Here is a 22,044-nt window from a genome sequence, read left to right as displayed (position 1 = left end):
CCAGATAGGCATTATTACGTGTTCGAACAATGCGTTTTCCGCATTACTTCCAGAATAGAACTTACGCGGCTGCTAGCCAGGGACTGTACTACTGGTGATTACTAGTGTAGCAATCTGGCCAAAAATGTTCTGTCAAAATTTAATTTTCTTGGATACACCCAGAAGATAATATATAATCTTTCTTACCTGTTATTCCTGTCAGTTGTTTATTTCCATTCTGGTAGTCTGAATCTATGGATTTTGCTAGTAATTATAACAATGCTGATCATTCGCAAACCCAATCAACCACATAATCAGACAGTGATTGGCATTCATCCATTCGGCTTTACTTCCTCAGCTCATATAGCCCCGTCCCCTTTTGTCTGCGTACAGTTTATTTCTAGATGCGATGAGGATTCTCCTGACAGAGACATAATGTATACTATGCATGCATTCAAAAGTCAACTTATGATTCACTCAGAAATCAACTTTAAATGTATTCAAAAATGTTCCAAAGCCAACAGGGAAGGGTTTCAAAATCATCTAAATAATCGATAGACAAACGTGCGCTGGATGCTAGGTGCTTTGTGAAACAAGTTTTTTTTCCCTCAAGGATATGAATTTGGTGCCCCCTTTTCCCAGTAGCATCTAGCTGCTTGCTGCGACTGCTTCCACAGCCAACAGCCACATTCCTGTAGCCAGAAGCGGGGAAATCTACTACTCAAACGTGACCCAACTGCACATGCGCACGAGTCCGCGCGTAACTGCTAAAAGAAATCGAATGTAAACAGTTGCGACTTCACGCACATTGGAGGCAATTTGTTGTTATGAAGCACTGCATAGTCTTTCTTTGACACATTTTCAATTGGCAGACACTTGCATGAGCAGTGTGTGTCGTTGTTGTATATGACGCATTTCCTTTGCAATTTAAGTTATTTTCATTTTTTTTTTCTCTCGTTTATGTTTTATTGTTGAAGTATTATTCTGCAGTAGCAGGATACAGTAATATGCTTTTTTAGAGTATCGGTTCTTACCAGTCAAAATTACAAAAATTTAACTGAAAACTAAAACAATGAAAAATTCCCGGAATTCTAAAAATATCCCGGGTTTTCCCCAGTTTTCTCCCGGATGAAAAAATTCCTGGGTTTTTCCTGGATCTCCCGGTTGTCCCGGGTTGTATACAACCGGTCATTGAAAGCAGTTAACTAAACATATTAATTTACATTGTGAGTTTTCACTGAATTAAACTAGGAATCACCCAATACACCTTTCACTGACAGTGAGCAGCACACTGCATGCAGTATATTTGCCATACCACTACATTACAACTAACATCTGGGTCATGGTCTCTCACCCTACACACTACGTACCAATTTACTACCGTAATAATTATAAAGTGTGATGAAATGAACTCTGAGTAATGTAAGACAGATTTCACTTTTAATCAATTATGGTAATTGTGGAAGAAACTTACACTAGGCCTGATATTGTTTCTCTCCTGGTCCTGAATGCTGAGTATTTCCTCATTTCTGTCTATTTGTCTCCCTCTTTTTGCTGTAGCTGTGCTGTTGTTTTGCAAATAGTCACCTGAGTCCAAAGTTCTTTCTGATCCGAAGGATGTACTACTGACTGCTACCTCTCTGCTGGTGCATATCTGAAAAAACAGGGAATTTGCAAAAATGATACACACTGTCAAAATGGACTATAGTAAGCAGAACACAAAGTTCATTTCATTTTTCATGCAAGTAAAATACTTGCTAAAAGTGTGTATTTGTTTTAATTTTGGTTGCTATTGGCAGAGGCAGCTACAACTTAAAAAGAATTAAAATAAATAAGAGACGCAATTGTGTTTGTTGTCTTGTTTGGTTTCAGTTGCCTGAGACAGCAGAAATGTGTGTGAGTTGTGTTCGCATGAGTGTGTGTATGTGCATATGTGTGTGTGTGTATTGTCGACAAAGGCCAATGGCTAAAAGCTTTAACTGTAGAGTCTTTTTGTTGTGCCTATCTGCGATTCAGCATCTCCGGTATATGGTGAGTAGCAACTTTCTTTATCATAATATTATTACATTCCATCTGGGATTTTCCATTGTTTGATTTTTGTCTTGTAAAATACTTATTCAAGACAAATGAAGTGCTGTGGTCTTATTTACAGCAAAAAGACCAGTTGCAGAAAATCTAAGTTAGTAGATATGAAATTAAATGTTGGATAGATATGACTATGCGCAGATTATTTCTAGTAGTAAAAGTCTACGACAACAAACTGAATAAATAAGACAGCCTGAGTACTCTTGTTATGTTGCAAATATCATTGTTTGGAATTAGAAGCAAACATCAACCTGTTACTTTCAGTTGCAGAGGTTTAACTACTAAAGGTGGCATATTCTTAAATGTAATACAACTGTGAATTTGTAAATGGAAGAAAATCTTCTGAAATTCCTCAAATCAGTTGAAAAATCTAGAAAGAATATATGAAAGAAAGAAATACAGAAAGAAAGAAAAATTAAGGTTCAATGTCCCGTCAATGTTAAGATCATAAGACATGGTAAAATATTAGAAGGTGCTTGATAAAACAAGTGTCTAAAAATGACTGGCACAGAATATTCTACACTGTGGCACTGTTTTTACACAGACTGGGTACTGTTTCCTTCCTATAGGTATCTGATACAAAGATTGCAGAACCTGCAACTGCTCAATGTAGAAGAGGTGCATAGAAAAATGTGCACTGCAAAGAAAGCAGCCATTTGACAGTATCAATGTCTATTCTGAGGATGTGGATAATATGGTATGTGGCTGCAACCAATGTTATTAATACAGAATATGATAGCTTTCATGGATAAAATAACAATAAACAATCTGATTTGTAAAACTGTAGTGATAGATTTCAAATAAAAACCCCTTTTCTTCTTCTTCTTTTTTTTAAAGGGAAGTTAAAAAACACATTGTAATGTCCAGAGATGGAGGGCAGATATGGAACAGTTACTCAGCATCTCTTGGACTAAAGAACAATCAGAAGACTGGATCAGATGTGCAGAAATATGTCACTGATAGTATCCACAAAATTCCTTTAATAGAAATTGATGTGCATACAAAGGGAGAGAAGTGTGCATGTATGTGCGCAGGGAGTGGGAGTAGCATGTTACATTAAACAGCCAACTCCAACAGGACCACATAACTAAATAGAACCATAGAAGCAGGTAAAGAGGTCCTCAATTACAAAACACCTAGTAAGATGTTGATTTCACATTCTAGCTACCATTTTTGTAATTGTTGACAACAGAATGTTGGGATAATTGTCTACTAATGTAACATCAATTCTCCACATGCCAAACTAAGAGTGGTTTCTGCTCTTAAATGAAACAGATACCCTTCATACCACATATCATCACTAATAAAGTATACAGACCTGTGAGTAAAATTTACTGATGTTTGGTATTGCATCAGATTTCACAGCAATGCAAAATAACAATCAACAGATTACAAAACCTCTGCACGAGAATGATGTATATCATGCAGTAACATAATCAATCAATAGAGTATTTAGTCTCACAAAATCAATTCTTGACCAACCCACATTTAAAAACACCACCTGAGGCATCCCACTTGCTAAACTGTTTCTACACATCTTCAGAGCACTTTACATGTAAGTGTTTAAAAAGTCACACAATTGCATACATTTTTCTGTTGTATGTACAGTAAATAACAAATAAGTTTATAGTATTTATTTAAGTATCTTAATCTGTTTTAAATCTGCTGCTTCCGAGTTGTTGCATTAACACACTGATAACTTTTATGTCCAACGACTTGAATATGACACATAAAATGAAACAATGGAAAATCCGAGATGGAATAATCCATCACAACATTACTCCCTTTCCGTCCTTTTCTTTTTGAATGTCCCTATGTTTCCATGTCACCATCCAAACTGCATGCACCTTCAACCACCTATCACATGCCCAATGACGTTATGACTTCCAAGCCACCTTGTATCTACTGTCTAGTCCACCCACAACACACGGTTATGTGCCTGCATGGACCACAGGTACAGTAGCCTCTGTCCCACAATCTCTCCACATATATAATTGTTCATGGATCTTCAAATTGATCCCACCGACTTCCTTAACTCACATCTGATTTCATGCTTTTTCCTAATCCTACCTGTGCCATATGTACAGTGCTATTAAAAAGAAGGAACAGACTTCAAACATTTATTGCTTCCAAACTACAAAACATAAAAACACAATTCCAATGTTCCTGAGGAGAGAAAAGTTCAAATTTTTATGCATTCATTGTGAGCACCATGTGTTACACAATAAATATTAATAAATTTGAAGTTTTCTCTTTCCAGGTACTTCAGGATTGTGTTTCTATCCTTTGTAGTTTGGAAGCAACTGATGTTTGAAATCTGTTCCTTCTTTTTGAATAGCCCTGTTTTTGTCACAGCAGATACCTAACAGCAACCCCCTCTACACTTATTGAAGAACGCACCATATTGACCTCCCCAAATCCATTTGCATATATGCCTTCTCTCTCTCCACCCACCTTCATTCAACAAACACCCACCTGCAGCTCATTCAATTACCACCATTTTGTTTATATTTATTTTCACTCTGAATCATCCTGTTTTAACATCAGTATTATTTTCTTTTAATCTTTTTCAATATACTTCCTATGTTTCATCTATTTTCTTTTCAAAATAAGGTACTCACATGTATTTGTTTGTTTGTGTGTGTGTGTGTGTGTGTGTGTGTGTGTGTGTGTGTGTGTGTTATCCTTCATGTGGATACTTGCCCATTCCATATCTGCCAACACAGATAAATTTCTCTATCCCCATCCAAAACCCAGCCCCAGATACTGTTCCTGCATTATTGCCTTCCTCATGGAATCTCCTGAATGGCCTGACCAGTGTTTATGCAGTATTTATGCATAGGAATAGGCATAAACACTGTAGCAGTGATGAATGAAAAACAGTTAAGAAAGTCAATTATAAATAGTGCAGTGTAGGAAATAATGCAAAATGCCAAAAACTGCAGATGTGAACTTAAACCTGTCGACATCAACCACTGCTAGCAAGAGGGGAAGGTGCAGACTATGTAAAGAAATATCAATGCTACACAAGATGTTTTGTAAATAAAAGCAAAAGGCATCTGGAGTAATTATTTTTAATTACATTGCAGTCAGCTCAAGACAGATAACCTATAATAACAGATGTTATCAGCTGCTGCAGAAGATGGCCACACAAAAAAAACGTAAACCCACAACACATTCATGAAACTGCCCTCCAAAAGCCTCAGTCCCACAGAAGTATCAATCCTTCCCAAACATCTTATCTTTTGCCCCACTCCCAAATTCAATCAACTTGGGCTTAACTAAAGACCTTCTCTCCTTCTCTTAGTCCCTACAGAGGTGACACTTTTTTGCCACTAACCACAACCAATCAGACTCAATCCAAAACCAGTACTGAGCACTGCCTTTCTCATCTTACTCCTTCATCTATCGTAATCCAACCCCATTAATCTCCTGTTAACTTTCCAGAATTTCCTAACCGGAAACCTTGCCTCACCATCATCTCCAAATCTCCCAATAAGGGAACCAAAGCACATCTGCAGAATGAAACACAGTCCATCACCCAAAAACTGACTCTGACTTTATAATCCTAATTGCCTACAAATGCTCTACCACAGTGGTTATCAACTGCAGGGGTTACCTGAATGAGGAAGTCTGCCAACAGTCACATATGTCCACCTACAAGCTACAAGCCCTGCCACAGTGACATCATTCCAAAAATTCAACTGAATGTCTCTCTCTCTCGCTCGCTCTCTCTCTCTCTCTCTCTCTCTCCCCCTCCCCTCAAATCCCTAGTTCCATCTTAGAACCTCTTCTCTGAGTCTATCACTCACCTCACCCCACCACTCCCTGCACTTCTACATGCTTCCTAAGGTACAAGGGTTAACTGGAAAGTAATGCTTCCACCTTCGTAACTCTTCAACAGTTGGCAGCATTGGTATGCGGCAGGTACTGGCTTGTTCCGTAGCCTCTTCTCGACAGCTCCAGTTGGTGGGAAGCATTGAACAGTTGTGTTGTTACAATGTAAAGTATGGCACCCTGCGCAGACGGTCATTCAATGCGATTTAAGTAATGTGAAGTCATTGAATTGTTGACAGCAGAAGGTGTCACCCAAAGGAGATTCATCAGAGAACTAAAGCAGTTTATGGTGATTGTGTTGATGTGAATACTGTGCACCGTCCGGAAAATAAGTTTAAAGATATTGAGGCGGGAACATCTGACCTGCGTGACAAACAAAGAGTTTGACGTCCTGTGACAGCAACCATAGAGTTTCACAAGCAACATGTTGTCAGACTGATTCAGGACAATTGTCGTATCACTCAGAGAGAAACTGCTAGCACAACCGGCATTTCACAACAACATGTGGGTCACATTATTGCTTTGCTTGGTTATCGGAAGATCAGTGCACGATGGCTACCCCAGATGCTGACTCCTGAAATGAAAGCGCACAGACTTTAAATTTGCTATGAACTACTCTTGCATTAAGAGAATGAAGGTCACGCCTTTCTCCATTCAATTGTGACAGGAGATGAAATTTGGATACACTGTTACGACCCAGAGATGAAACGTCAGTCTATGGAATATCGATACAAAGACTCGCCCAAGAAAAAGAAATTCAAGAGGCAGCCCTCAGCTGGAAAAATCATGGCCACAGTGTTCTGGGATGCAGATGGTGTTATCGATGTTGATTTCCTTGATCGTGGAACAATATATTCAGAGTGTTACTTCACAATGCTGCAAACTCTGAAAAGACAGCTAACAAGGGTACGAAAGGAAATGGGAAATGTTTTCCTGTAGCATGACAATGCCAAACCATACACTTCATGTGCCACCACAGCAGAACTTCTGAGACTGAATCTCACCACCATACGGCATCCTCCATACAGTCCAGATTTAGTACTGTCTGACTTCCGTCTGTTCCCGATAATGAAAGATGATCTACGGGGACATCGTTATGCTACTGATGAAGACGTTGAGAAAACTGTGAGACTATGGTTGCGGAAAAGAATGTTGACTTCTTCCATGATGGCTTCAGAAAACTTGTTCGTCATTGGCAGAAATGTATCCAATTGGCTGGTGATTATGTGGAAAAGTGAATATTGGTAATTAAAGATCACATTCTAAGGATTATTTCTCAATTTCATTTATTAAAATATCCCCAACCAAACCCAATTAATGAAGGTGGAGGCATTAATTTTCATTCAACCTTCATACATGTATCCAACTGCGCAGCATCCCAAAGTAGCTGGTCACTGCACCCTCACAGAAAAAATCTTTGCCCATCTAGATCACACCTTCAGGCTATTACCCGTAACCTATCCTACTATATAAAAGGCACTAACCATTACACCACCCACTCCCCCAGTTACTGTTACAACCTGGTGCCCTGCTCATCAGGGGACTGATGACCATAGAGGTTAAGTCCCATAGTGCCCAGAGCCAGCCCTGCTCATCACTGTCAGTGCCACGTCCCTCTACCTAACATCCCCAGTGCTCATGGCCTTGCCACTACTGAACACTAAATATCCCAGCACCCAACTGACTCCAAACCAACAGCCTCTTACCTGGTCACTATGAAATACAGTTATTTCTCCTTTGAAGGCATCATGTGTAAACAAATCTGTGGTCCAAAAATGGGTGCTCCAGCAATGGACACTTACATGCCACCATTTTATGCCATTTTATTCATGGGCCATCTAAAAGAAGTTTTTATCCACCTAGAATCCCAAAACCCCTCAAACGCTTCAAATTCACTGATGACAACTTCATGATCTGGACCGAGGGTGAGCATACTCAATGTACATTCCTCCAGAACCATAACATTTCCTTCATTCACTTCACCTGGTCCTCCTCAGCCCAACAAGCCACTTTCCCCTATGTCGACATCCAGCTCAGTGATGGCTACATCAGTACTTCCGTCAACATCAAACCTATCAACCACCAACAATACCTCTACTCTGATAGTTGCCACTTATTCCAAACGAAATAGTCCCTCCCTCATAGCATCTATAGTGACGAACAGTCCTCCAAATATGCCAAGGATCTCACTGAGGCCTACACAGACCAAAATTATCCTTCCCCCTTGCCCCTATCTCCCATACCTTTTCTTCTCAGACACCTGCCATTCCTTGCATATCCACGGTCTGACCACAAATGGGCACAGCTCCCCTTTCCCCTCCATGACTCAGTACCACCCAGAAATGGAGCAACTGAATCAATTTCTCTGCCATGGTTTCGATTAACTCTTGTCACATCCAGAAATGAGACATATCCTACCCAGTCCCCTCACAGTGGTATTCCACCATCTACCTAATCTATGCAGTATCCTTGTCTGTCCCTAGTCTGCACCTGTTCCCAACCCCTTGCCCCATGGCTCATATCCCTGCAATAGACGAAGATGCAAACCTGTTCCATACATCCTCCCCATACTGTCTACTCCAGTTATGTCACAGACATCTTCTATCCGCCAAAAGCAGAGGCACCTATGAAAGAAGTCATTAATCTAGCAACCTAGCTGGAATCATTGTGTGGCTTTTCACATGGGCACATCAACTAACAAGCTGCCTGTCCACATTAGCAGCCTCTGACAAACAATGGCCAAAAGACAGCTAGACCACTCAGTTGCAGAGCTTGTCATGCAACATGATGACCTCGATCTCAATGACAGCTTCACTATCTATGTATTCTTTCCAACAGCAGCTATTGCACAGATGGGAACTCTCCTTGCAACATATCCTTCATTCTCATAACTGTGTTGCCTCACTTTTCCCTGTTCTCCATCTGCCTCTATACCACTCTAGCCCTGCACATGCCTTCTCCTGTACAGTCCTTTCCCCTTCTCTACTTTTTGTCTCTCCTCACCCATCTGCCTGCCCAGCATAGATGCTGTCGCTTCACCAAGCAGCCCACTATCCTGCCCTTGTCTCATCCCTGCAGTCTCCCACAACCTGCAGTAGTATCTTCCTTCCCTCCCCCTCCTGGTTTCTTCTGTACGCTACTACCAACCCCAGCTGAGATCACCACCCATTTCAGACACAGTTACAGTCGGGCATTGGCAACTGGAGTTGACAGTGAGCATGTGTATGTTGTAAATGTGTGACTGTGTATGAGTGTTTTGTCTACTTCTGATGAAGGACTTAGTCTGACACCTAAATAATTTCCAGCAGCCTTCATTCAATGTGATTGACTGCCAGTCAACAACTCTTCTATGTTATAACTTAACATATAAAATGATGAGATTTAGTTGGACAAACAAACAAATACATCATTTAATAACAACATGTGACTTTCTGTAAAAGGTGATATCTATGCGTGAACAAGTGTGGCCTAATTACTGAGATTTTAAGTTGGGTTTCAGTGTACAGTGGTGCCAGTACAAGAATGTGATCAAGAAGAGCATACAATCAATTTACCATTACAAAGCACCCAAAGCAAAGAAAATGGTCTGAATGATAGAGGATACAGTGGCAGCTACATAAAATACATGACTTCTACAATCACATTACTGTACAAACTGGCACACTATTTTGTTACATCCACACCCTTCAAAGTTTCGTGCAGAGCATTTTATACATCTCGTAATAAACCAATTACAACAAGGAAGGAAGATTAAGGTTTAACATCCCATCAAGAGATTATTAGAGATGGAGCACAAGTCTGGATTAGGGAAGAATAGGAAAGGACATTAGCTATGTCCTTTTCAATGAAAACATCCTAATATTCGCTTTAATTAATTTATGGAAAGCATGAAAATCTGAATCTGGATGATCAAACAGGGATTTTAACGGATGTCCAACAAATGTGATTCATTGTCTTAAACATTGTATCACTTGACTTTGTAACATAAATTAAATATAAAGAAAGGTCATTCTGTATTTCAAGTCCATATTTGTTTTTTTAGAAGTAAAGTGTGGGATTGTCAAAAATGTGGCCTCATCTTTCTTTGTTTGGAAAAACTATATTAGCCTCCTGCCATAAAATATTTTGTTTTCTTCTCAGATAAGAAAAAGAAATCAATTTGAGTGAGTTCTGTGAACATTATTTATTGACATGAGAAGTCTTCTATGTCCCTGCATTTATTATATGTTTAACTGTTAATTGCCTCATATACACACATCAAAAAAAGTTTTGCATCACCCTGGTTCCCAGAACTACTGAAGACAGACGTTGACTGTGGATATTGTATCACAGCCACAGTCCCTTTGACTGTTCAGAGATGTCACTAAATGTGCACAAAGATGTAAACAACCATGCATGAGCAGCGCCTATTAGATGGAGGGGGCTGACAGCTGATCAGTTCCAGTCATTCCACTAGGAAGGAGGTACACGGCTCATGTTCGCTGCAGTTCAACCAAGCGTAGATGGTCAATACCCCAGTGTGATGGTGTCCGCATTGTTACTATGTGCCAGTAAGGGCTCTCAACAAGGGAAGTGTCCAGGTGTCTCGGAGTGAAACAAAGCAATGTTGTTTGGACATGGAGGAGATACAGAGAGACAGGAACTGTCAATGACATACTTCGCTCAGACCGCCCAAGGGCTACTACTGCATTGGATGATCGCTACCTACCACAGGACATCATGTTACAACTCAAACCGAGTGCAATAGGCTGCATGATGCACAACTTCACTCCCAACATCCATGGCGATGTCCATTTTTGCAACCGCGACACCATGCAGCATGGTTCAGATGGGCCCAACAACATGCCGAATGGACTGCTCAGAATTGGCGTCACGTCCTCTTCATTGATGAGTGTTGCATATGCCTTCAACCAGACAATCATCGGAGACGTGTTTGGAGGAAACCTGGTCAGGCCGAATGCCTTAGACACACTGTCTAGCGAGTGCAGCAAGGTGGAGGTTCCCTGCTGTTTTGTGGTGGCATTATGTGGGGCCTACATACACCACTGGTAGTCAAAGAAGGCACCGTAATGGCTGTACGGTACATGAATGCCATCCTCCGACCAATAGTGCAACAATATCGACAGCATATTGGTGAGGCATTCATCTTCATGGACGACAATTTGTGCCCCCATCAAGCACATCTTGTGAATGACTTCCTTCAGGATAATGACATCGCTCGACTAGAGTGGCCAGTATGTTCTCCAGACATGAACCCTATCGAACATGGCTGGGATAGATTGAAAAGGGCTGTTTATAGATGACGTGACCCACCAACCACTCTGAGGGATCTACACTAAATTGCCATTGAGGACCGGAACAACCTGGACCAATTGATGAACTTGTGGATAGTATGCCATGACGAATACAGGCATGCATCAATGCAAGAGGATGTGTTACTGGGTATTAGAGGTACCGGTGTGTACAGCAATCTGAACCACCACTTCTGAAGGTCTGGCTGTATGGTGGTACAACTTGCAATAAAAAGGGTGGAAATGATGTTTATGTTGGTCTCAATTCCAGTTTTTTGCATAGGTTCCGGAACTCTCGGAACCGAGGTGACGCAAAACTTTTTTTGATGTGGTATAATTATCAGCCAAAAATATTGTCTCTGATGGGATGGTTTCCAACAGTCATTGTCAAAGTTCCAGAGGGCAATTTTCCTTGCATAATTTTATTTACCATTGCCATCTTATTTACTACTATTATACTTGCATGCTGACTTAGTAATTTTAGTAATTTCTTTCTAAATACTATTCACCTTCTGTGTTATAATATTAGGAAATAAAATATTCTTCTTACCTCTTGTTTTAAATTTGATGTGCATGGATCACAATAATACCTTATACGTACAAGAAGATCTTCAGAAACTTTCAATAAGCATTTGACAGTTGCTGAGTACAAGGCATTATTGGCTGTTGTTTGACTGTTCTCCATTAGTTCAATAAATACCTAGAATATTTTAAATAATGTTAAGTAATATATTTTTATACTTCAGGGAAAAATGCTCATAATTCAGCAGAACGGAAGTTTCTGTATGGAACATATTCTAAATATAATGTTGGTTGGAACAGCAAACAACACAATCAGAAAAAATTTATTTGATTCATTCTACAGTCACGTTTTTATTTTGTCTACAAATCCCTAGCTCTGGTACCAAATATCACACCACCCAATGATTAAAAAATTACAGTACAAAGTTTAAATATTCTTCAATAAATATTTACAATATTTTTTCCTTATAACAGCAAACATACAGTATAAAGTTCAGCTTTAAAATACTGATAGCCATTACTTAGATATCTTAGTCTGCTTTTAATGTCTTGTTGCAGTGGCAATAGCTTCATTTTTTTGTTTTAGTAGTTATTTTCTTAAATTTCAAATTTTATGCTGTTTTTATTTTTCATATTTTTTTACACTGTGACTTTCTTTTATGAAGAATTAATTTATTTAAATTGTAACATTGACCTTTACTTTTAGTAAATGACACACATTTTCGGGTGAGCAAGCTTGAGAACAGAGGTGAGGGGCTGCCTATATTTTAAGGTTGCACTCTATACCACACATCTGCTATCATAGAGAAAAATGTTAATGTTTCCTGAAGAAATTTTAACTGTTTAATGTGATTTTTTGATCACAGGAGAGCCTGATGATAGTATTTGCTATAAAAACTGGGTAGTTGATGACACAGTAAAAGTGTGACTGTAGACTACATACATAATTTTTTCTGTACATATTTTATTCAGAGTACAATAGTTAAAAAAAATTACTATGTGTCCTTAGAGGCGAAAAAAGGATAGATGGTACACATCAGCAAACATTTGCTGAATAACAATTTCATAAATTAAACATATTTTATTACAGTGCGAAATCAAAGATAATGACACACAATAAGTAGAGCAATACTGTGGGTGATTACTGACATGTACAGTTATAAATTGTTAAGGCAGTTCTTGTGACACTGCTATTACAAATGTCATCTCTTTGCAAATATCAATACTACACCTACTGATTTGCAAAGAGTGAACAGAAGAAATCCTAAAATGATAAGCCTGTGTCCAGTAAAGGAGTGAAGACTACACCAACTACAAATATCATGCTTTCTTTATAACAGAATACGTACGCTCTTGATCAGTTTGCATGGTGGAATATTTAGAAAGATACACAGACAAAGGCCATTACAAGATATAAATTCAAACCAAATTGAAAAAGTTATGTGTAAATGAGAAGTATCAATAAACAAATTAAGTTTAAAACAAAAGTAAAAAAGGAGAGTAACACCTCAACAACAAAAAATAATAATCTGTTTAATGTAGAAAGTATTTTTTTTATCACTAGGGTAGAAATAAAATCTGGCAGAGGTGGGATGGAGGGAGGACAGGAGATGGGAGGGGGGGACTGGAGAGGTTAGAGGTTATGTTTTCGTGGACTAGTCATACAATCTTGTAACAAAATTCTACTATCGTATTTTTAGGACACAGGTTACACAAACAGTAGTTAGTTTTATTTGTAATTTTGTTCGCTAGTATTTTACTACACCCCTTTTTTCTTTCTTTCTTAATAGATCATCTGAAAATTACTTTGTACAAAGATGTGGCAATGATACTGCTCCATTTGTGTGATCCGAGGCTGAAAAATGCAGTAATTCTATTTCAGGAAGTAATTTTTTGTATTTCTTTACCCTTCATTTTTATTTTCATCTGTCTTTTCAGTTACATTTTGTTCAGCTTTGAATTATGAACAGATGGGAGTTCATCATCACAACCTTGGAATTTGAATCCCAAGTTGTACTTTATTGTTTCCTCTGACTTATTTCTTAAGCCTTTCATCACCCAGATAGAAGAGTCACATTTATTTCACTATCCTCCTCTCATTAGTTGTCCCCTTACCCACACCAAAGTGGTAAAAATTGTTCTTAGACATACATGGTGTCTCATGAAATGTGGATGTTCACCAGACAGTGCCATGAGGGTGCAGTGTTTTCTGCAGTCTGTTTGCTGCAGAGAGTGTTCTCCTTCACTTCAGATTGTGTGAAGCATTCTTGATGATCACAGAGGAATCAACTCTTTTCAAGCAATTTTTAATCTTTTCATTATTAGTCACAGCTGAAACGAAATTCACAAAAATTATCATGCTTCTACAAAATCAAGTCAACCATAGTATTTGATTTGTAGAGTTTGCTTCGAAAAATGCAGTCTTTGGTTACTGTATGTCTGATACACTTTTACGTCAAATATTGCTGGATAAGAAACACAGCTAAGGCATCAAAATTATGTTTCAAGCTGAAAGCAGTCGTACATACTTCCAATTTGTACTAAACGGGTTTTATATAGTGGAGGTACATTCCGCTCACTTAAAGCTGCAGACACAACTGTCACATATCTAATGTCACATTTATCTTTAGGACAGATATTTCATCTTGTTGTCTAAAGCATGGAAGTTCTATTCCACTACCTTGTTATCCCTCCCCCTCCCTGCCCCAGCCTCCTCCTCAGACCCACCACTCAGATTGCTTCTCCTGTCATGCACAGTTGTTCACAGTCCAGACTCGGCAGCCACAGACAGTGTTAATGTGTGTGCAAGTCGCACTTGCATAAATGTGTTGCTTGTGCTGTCTACTTTAGAAGAAGCCCTTTTGGCAGAAAGCTCTTGCTTACGGTCTTTTTGTTGTGCCTCTCTACGGCTCAACACTCCTCTCTCTATATGCTGAGTAGGAGTTTATCCTGTTCATACTGTCATTATATCATCCTGGATTTTCCATTCTTTTATTTACCATTTACTTGGAATCAATTTGGTTTACAACCAAGTTACAGAGTGCAAAGTCAACAAAATAGAGGTTCCCATGACGTTGCCGTCATCTGTGATAGATGTTATTACATATTTCAAATAGAAATGAGGACTAAAAATGCTCTTGTCAAAGTAGATCTACATCTACATGATTACTCAGCTATTCACAATAAAGTGCCTGGCAGAAGGTTCAATGAACCACCTTTAAGCTGCCTCTCTACCGTTCCACTCTTGAATGGCGTGCAGGAAAAACAAGCACTTAAATTTTTTTGTCCGAGTCCTGATTTCTCTTATTTTATCATGATGATAATTTCTCCCTAAGTAGGTGGGTGCCACCAGAATGTTTTCGCAATTGGAGGAGAAAACTGGTGATTGAAATTTCATGAGTAGATCCCATCGCAACAAAAGATGGTACAGTTTCAACCTACACCATGTTGTAAGGAAAATTTACTCACAACAGCAATCCTTTATCAAACTACATGCGGCACAGCATGTAGTTTCATAAATGTATTTACACTTTCACAGCACCTAATACTAACAGTGTAACACTGTTAGCTTCAGGCGATACTATGACCGTGAGGGACATGTTATTAATTTCATCCCTGATTGTGATTAAATTACAAAGAGGAATAGTGTGATGACTAGCTGTATCATGTGTTTATTTTCATACTCCAATATCAAAATGCCAAAGTCTGTTAATGTGGGTCAATGTGACCCGACAATGCCATTCACAAAATAATCTCAGGTGCAAAGCAAAAAGTGTTTGAATGGCAAAGGCCATAAAGAGACATAAACACTTGAATTTGAATAGTTCTTCCAGAAAGGTCTATGGTAGAGCACAGTCAGCATACTGTTAAGATTCACAGTATAGAACACTCATCTTTATCAATTAGACAGAAGCTGTGCAGCCATGGACTTTATGGTAATTACTGCATCCACAGTACAAGCTTGTGACATTATTTCCACGTCAGCATAGTATTAGATCTGTACTACAGCACGTCCGTCTCTGACCTGCTGTGAAGAGCGAAATGCTGTAATTCTAAGTCCCATTCCCACTTAATTGCTACCTGGTGCTGATAAAGCATTGGACAGTGGTGCAGATGGCAGGGAAGAAGGGACGTGGATGTTGGAGAGCCTGTAAGTGGCTCCACAGCATATTTACATACGGATCAGCTGGAGGTGGTATCAGTTCAGGTGGTTCTGGCTGGTCTTCCATCTGCAGAGGGGACTGTAGGCTCACTCTGGTATGCTGAGCACTGGGAATGATTTGTGGGCACACACAGATCTTTGAAACAACCCAAAGGATCCTGTGGCTTATGGCAGACCCTGAGGTCGTACTGATGCTGAGACTTGGACACAGCTCTCAATGGTGTGCCCTTATGGGTGACAATGTAGTAGGTCCTAGGTTCAGTACTGTAGACAGAATTGTGTTTGCTATGTTCCCTGTCCCCAATGAACCATGGGCCTTGCCGTTGGTGGGGAGGCATGTGTGCCCCATCAATACAGATAGCCATACCGTAGGTGCAACCACAATGGAGGGGTATCTGTTGAGAAGCCAGACAAAAATAGGGTTCCTGAAGAGTGGCAACAGCCTTTTCAGTAGTTGCAGGGGGCAACAGTCTGGACGATTAACTGATCTGGCTTTGTAACACTAACCAAAATGGCCTTTCTGTGCTGGTACTGCGAACGGCTGAAAGCAAGGGGAAACTACAGCCATAATTTTCCCAAGGGCATACAGCTTTACTGTCTGGCTAAATGATGATGGCATCCTCTTGAGTAAAATATTCTGGAAGTAAAATAGTCCCCCATTCGGATCTCTGGGCTGGGACTACTCAGGAGGACATCGTTATCAGGAGAATTAAAACTGGCGTTGTACGGATTGGAGCGTGGAATGTCAGATCCCTTAATCAGGCAGGTAGGTTAGAAAACTTAAAAAGGGAAATGGATAGATTAAAGTTAGATATAGTAGGAATTAGTGAAGTTCAATGGCAGGAGGAACAAGACTTCTGTCAGGTGACTATAGGGTTGTTGTTGTTGTTGTTGTTGTTGTTGTTGTTGTTGTTGTGTTCTTCAGTCGAGAGACTGGTTTGATGCAGCTCTCCATGCTACTCTATCCTGTGCAAGCTTCTTCATCTCCCAGTACCTACTGCAACCTGCATCCTTCTGAATCTGCTTAGTATATTCATCTCTTGGTCTCCCTCTATGATTTTTTCCCTCCACGCTGCCCTCCAATACTAAATTGGTGATCCCTTGATTCCTCAGAACATGTCCTACCAACCGATCCCTTTTTCTAGTAGTCAAGGTGTGCCACAAATTTCTCTTCCACCTAATTCTATCCAATACCTCCTCATTAGTTATGTGATCTACCCATCTAATCTTCAGCATTCTTCTGCAGCACCACATTTCGAAAGCTTCTATTCTCTTCTTGTCCAAACTATTTATCGTCCATGTTTCACTTCCATACTTGGCCACACTCCATACAAATACTTTCAGAAATGAGTTCCTGACACTTAAAATCTATATTCGATGTTAACAAATTTCTCTTCTTCAGAAACGCTTTCCTTGCCATTGCCAATCCACATATTACATCCTCCCTACTTTGACCATCATCAGTTATATTGCTCCCCAAATTGCAAAACTCATTTACTACTTTAAGCGTCTCATTTCCTAATCTAATAACCTCAGCATCACCCAATTTAATTCGACTACATTCCATTATCCTTGTTTTGCTTTTGTTGATGTTCACCTTATATCCTCCTTTCAAGACACTGTCCATTCTGTTCAGCTGCTCTTCCAGGTCCTTTGCTGTCACTGACAGAATTACAATGTCATCGGCGAACCTCAAAGATTTTATTTCTTCTCCATGGATTTTAATTCCTACTTCGAATTTTTCTTTTGTTTCCTTTACTGCTTGCTCAAAATTCCGATTGAATAACATCGGGGATAGGCTACAAACCTGTCTTACTCCCCTCCCAACCACTGCTTCCCTTTCATGCCCCTCAACTCTTATAACTGCCATTTGGTTTCTGTACAAATTGTACATAGCCTTTTGCTCCCTGTATTTTACCCCTGCCACATTCAGAATTTGAAAGAGAGTATTCCAGTCAACATTGTCAAATAGGGGTAACGCAGGAGTAGGTATAATAATAAATAAAAAAATAGGAGTGGGGGTAAGCTACCACAAACAGCATAGTGAACGCATTATTGTGACCAAGATAGACTCGAAGTGCACACCTGCCACAGTAGTACAAGTTCATATGCCAACTAGCTCCGCAGATGATGAAGAGATTGTTGAAATGTATGATGAGATAAAAGAAATTATTCAGATAGTGAAGGGAGACAAAAATTTAATAGTCATGGGTGACTGGAATACGCTAATAAGAAAACGAAGAGAAGGAAACGTAGTAAGTGAATATGGAATGGGAGTAAGAAATGAAAGAGGAAGCTGCCTGGTAGAATTTTGCACAGAGCATAACTTAATAATAGCTAACACTCGGTTCAAGAGTCATGGAAGAAGGTTGTATACATGGAAGAACCCTGGAGATACTAAAAGGTTTCAGATTGATTATATAATGGTAAGACAGAGATTTAGAAACCAGGTTTTAAATTGTAAGACATTTACAGGGGCAGATGTGGACTCTGACCACAATCTATTGATTATGAAATGTAGATTAAAACTGAAGAAACTGCAAAAAGGTGGAAATTTAAGAAGATGGGACTTGGATAAACTGAAAGAACCAGAGGTTGTACAGAGTTCAGGGAGAGCATAAGGGAACAATTGAAAGGAATGGGGGAAAGAAATACAGCAGAAAAAGAATGGGTAGCTTTGAGAGATGAAATAGTGAAGGCAGCAGAGGATCAAGTAGGTAAAAAGACGAGGGCTGGTAGAAATCCTTGGGTAACAGAAGAGATATTGAATTTAATTGAAGAAAGGAGAAAATACAAAAATGCAGTAAGTGAAGCGGGTAAAAAGGAATACAAACGTCTCAAAAATGAGATCGACAGGAAGTGCAAAATGGCTAAGCAGGGACGGCTAGAGGACAAATGTAAGGATGGAGAGGCTTATCTCACGAGGGGTAAGATGGATACTGCCTACAGGAAAATTAAAGAGACCTTTGGAGAAAAGAGAACAACTTGCATGAATATCAAGAGCTCAGGTGGAAACCCAGTTCTAACAAAGAAGAGAAAGCAGAAAGGTGGAAGGAGTATATAGAGGGTCTATACAGGGGCGATGTTCTTGAGGATAATATTATGGAAATGGAAGAGGATGTAGATGAAGATGAAATGGGAGATATGATACTGCGTGAAGAGTTTGACAGAGCACTGAAAGACCTAAGTTGATACAAGGCCCCGGGAGTAAACAACATTCCAGTAGAACTACTGATAGCCTTGGGAGAGCCAGCCCTGACAAAACTCTACCATCTGGTGAGCAAGATGTATGAGACAGGCGAAATACCCTCAGACTCAAGAAGAATATAATAATTTCAATCCCAAAGAAAGCAGGTGTTGACAAATTTGAAAATTACCGAACTATCAGTTTAATAAGCCACGGCTGCAAAATACTAACACGAATTCTTTACAAATGAATGGAAAAACTGGTAGAAGCCGACCTCAGGGATGGTCAGTTTGGATTCTGTAGAAATGTTGGAACATGTGAGGCAATCCTGACCCTATGACTTATCTTAGAAGATAGATTAACAAAAGGCAAACCTACATTTCTAGCATTTGTAGACTTAGAGGAAGCTTGTAACAATGTTGACTGGAATACTCTCTTTCAAATTCTGAATGTGGCAGGGGTATAATACAGGGAGCAAAAGGCTATGTACAATTTGTACAGAAACCAGGGTGGCGCAGTGGTTAGACACTGGACTCGCATTCGGGAGGACGACGGTTCAATCCCGCGTCTGGCCATCCTGATTTAGGTTTTCCGTGATTTCCCTAAATCAGTCCAGGCAGATGCCGGGATGGTTCCTCTGAAAGGGCGCGGCCGACTTCCTTCCCCATCCTTCCCTAATCCGATGAGACCGATGACCACGCAGTCTGGTCTCCTTCCCCAAACCAACCACCAACCAGAAACCAGATGGCAGTTATAAGAGTTGAGGGACATGAAAGAGAAGCAGTGGTTAGGAAGGGAGTGAGACAGGGTTGTAGACTATCCCCGATGTTATTCAATCTGTATATTGAGCGAGCAGTAAAGGAAACAAAAGAAAAATTCGGAGTAGTAATTAAAATCCATGGAGAAGAAATGAAAACTTTGAGTTTCGCCGATGACATTGTAATTCTGTCAGCGACAGCAAAGGACCTGGACGAGCAGCTGAACAGAATGGACAGTGTCTTGAAAGGAGGATATAAGATGAACATCAACAAAAGCAAAACAAGGATAATGGAATATAGTCAAATTAAATCGGGTGATGCTGAGGGTATTAGATTAGGAAATGAGACACTTAAAGTAGTAAATGAGTTTTGCTATTTGGGGAGCAATATAACATGATGGTCACAGTAGGGAGGATATAAAATGTAGACTGGCAATGGCAAGGAAAGCGTTTCTGAAAAAGAGAAATTTATTAACATCGAATATAGATTTAAGTGTCAGGAAGTCGTTTCTGAAAGTATTTGTATGGAGTGTGGCCATGTATGGAAGTTAAACGTGGACGATAAATAGTTTGGACAAGAAGAGAATAGAAGCTTTCGAAATGTGGTACTACAGGAGAATGCTGAAGATTAGATGGTTAGATCACATAACTAATGAGGAGGTATTGGATAGAATTAGGTGGAAGAGAAATTTGTGGCACACCTTGACTACTAGAAAAAGGGATCGGTTGGTAGGACATGTTCTGAGGAATCAAGGGATCACCAATTTAGTATTGGAGGGCAGCGTGGAGGGAAAAAATCATAGAGGGAGACCAAGAGATGAATATACTAAGCAGATTCAGAAGGATGCAGGTTGCAGTAGGTACTGGGAGATGAAGAAGCTTGCACAGGATAGAGTAGCATGGAGAGCTGCATCAAACCAGTCTCTGGACTGAAGACGACAACAACAACAACAATAACAACATGATCCCTGTCAGGTCTGTGAGAAGGTGTGAGTTGTATGTGGTAATTTGGCCAAAGTTGTTCCTAGGGCAGACCATTTGCTATTGTTCAGCCATGATGTCAAATGTTGATGCCCCTTGTGCTTGCGGCGATACTTTGACTCCACCCAAGGGCCCAACCAAAGTTGTGAGCACAGATGTGGGATCATGCACAGTAATAGGATCTCACATGCTGATTATGGGCTCACAGAAACAGGTGCAGAATTTCGAACACTGTGCAGTGTCTGCGTCTGCGGAAAATTTCAGCTTACTGCAATTCACTGGTGGGGTAGGTCCTATATATTGTGAGAAAGTTAGTCAGTGGTTCATATGATGAGACACATTGCTTTCCTCATCCGTGTCTTTAAGCATCTAACAGCTCCACCTCTGAATTAGATGCCGGGTGAAATGGGGTGATAGATACTTGAAACCTTTTCACTGGTAGAAAATAGATAAGGTAAAATGACAACCATTCTCTGCATGAATAGTGTGGGGATTGTACTTCGTTGCCAAGATAGTCACATGGGCATGGTTGGCAGCATCTGCTGCTGCTGTAGAAGTCTTTTTTATGTATGGAGCATTTGCAAGTACATAACTACCAGCAACCAAATTGTTCCCTGAAATGGTACAGTAAATTCAAATTCACTCAGTCTTGGGTAGTGATATTTACTTGTATTGGCACAGACAAAAAACAAGCATACACAGTTGAGGAATAAAAAACATGTAAAAATACAAAAAAGATACATAAACATATATAAAATACATACAAATACGTGGGAAAACCTCACAAAACAGATAAAGTATGGGTAAAAACAGGTGAAACCTGAGGGAGTAGGGCTGATAGTGAAAAGTAGAAATGAACTAAAATCAATGTGAAAACACCATGAGATCAAAGAGGAAAAGGAATAAAAAGATGATAATAGTGGAATGCAGCTTGGGGTGGATCTGTGTGAAGAGAGAAGAGAGAGGACACAAGTGTAATTTAATTAGGTAAGGTTCACGTGAGGTTCGTATGTATGTGCTGGAATGAGGGAGGAAGGGAGGGAGGGAGTGGGGAGGTAGGGAGTGGGGTGAGGAGAGTGGTAAGGTCAAGGTTCAACAAGGCACAAGTAGGAAACATAACACATGAGAGTGAAGGAGAAAGTGTGATCAATTTGAAGCTCTAGGATTAATTATATCAGCAGGAAGAATGTGAGACGCAAGATGCTCTGCCAACAATCTGCTCAGTGACAAGCTTTGTGTTGTG

General features: G+C 39.8%; 1 protein-coding gene across 1 annotated transcript in view; it reads right to left on the bottom strand.

The window, feature by feature from the left end:
* The window catches only part of LOC126473677 (rotatin), a 399,830-nt gene that overhangs the window by 316,858 nt on the left and 60,928 nt on the right, over window positions 1-22,044 (bottom strand). Inside the window, exons 5-6 of the mRNA XM_050100916.1 lie at window positions 11,743-11,892; window positions 1,454-1,633 (exon numbers count right to left, since the gene is read on the bottom strand). Coding sequence (XP_049956873.1) covers window positions 1,454-1,633; window positions 11,743-11,892 — 330 coding nt within the window. The remainder of the gene's footprint in view (window positions 1-1,453; window positions 1,634-11,742; window positions 11,893-22,044) is intronic.

This window comes from Schistocerca serialis, chromosome 1 (assembly GCF_023864345.2).
Source record: "Schistocerca serialis cubense isolate TAMUIC-IGC-003099 chromosome 1, iqSchSeri2.2, whole genome shotgun sequence".
Taxonomy (NCBI): Eukaryota; Metazoa; Arthropoda; class Insecta; order Orthoptera; family Acrididae; genus Schistocerca; species Schistocerca serialis.
Note: the sequence above shows the minus strand (reverse complement) of the source record. Positions and strands in the feature narration are given on the sequence as shown.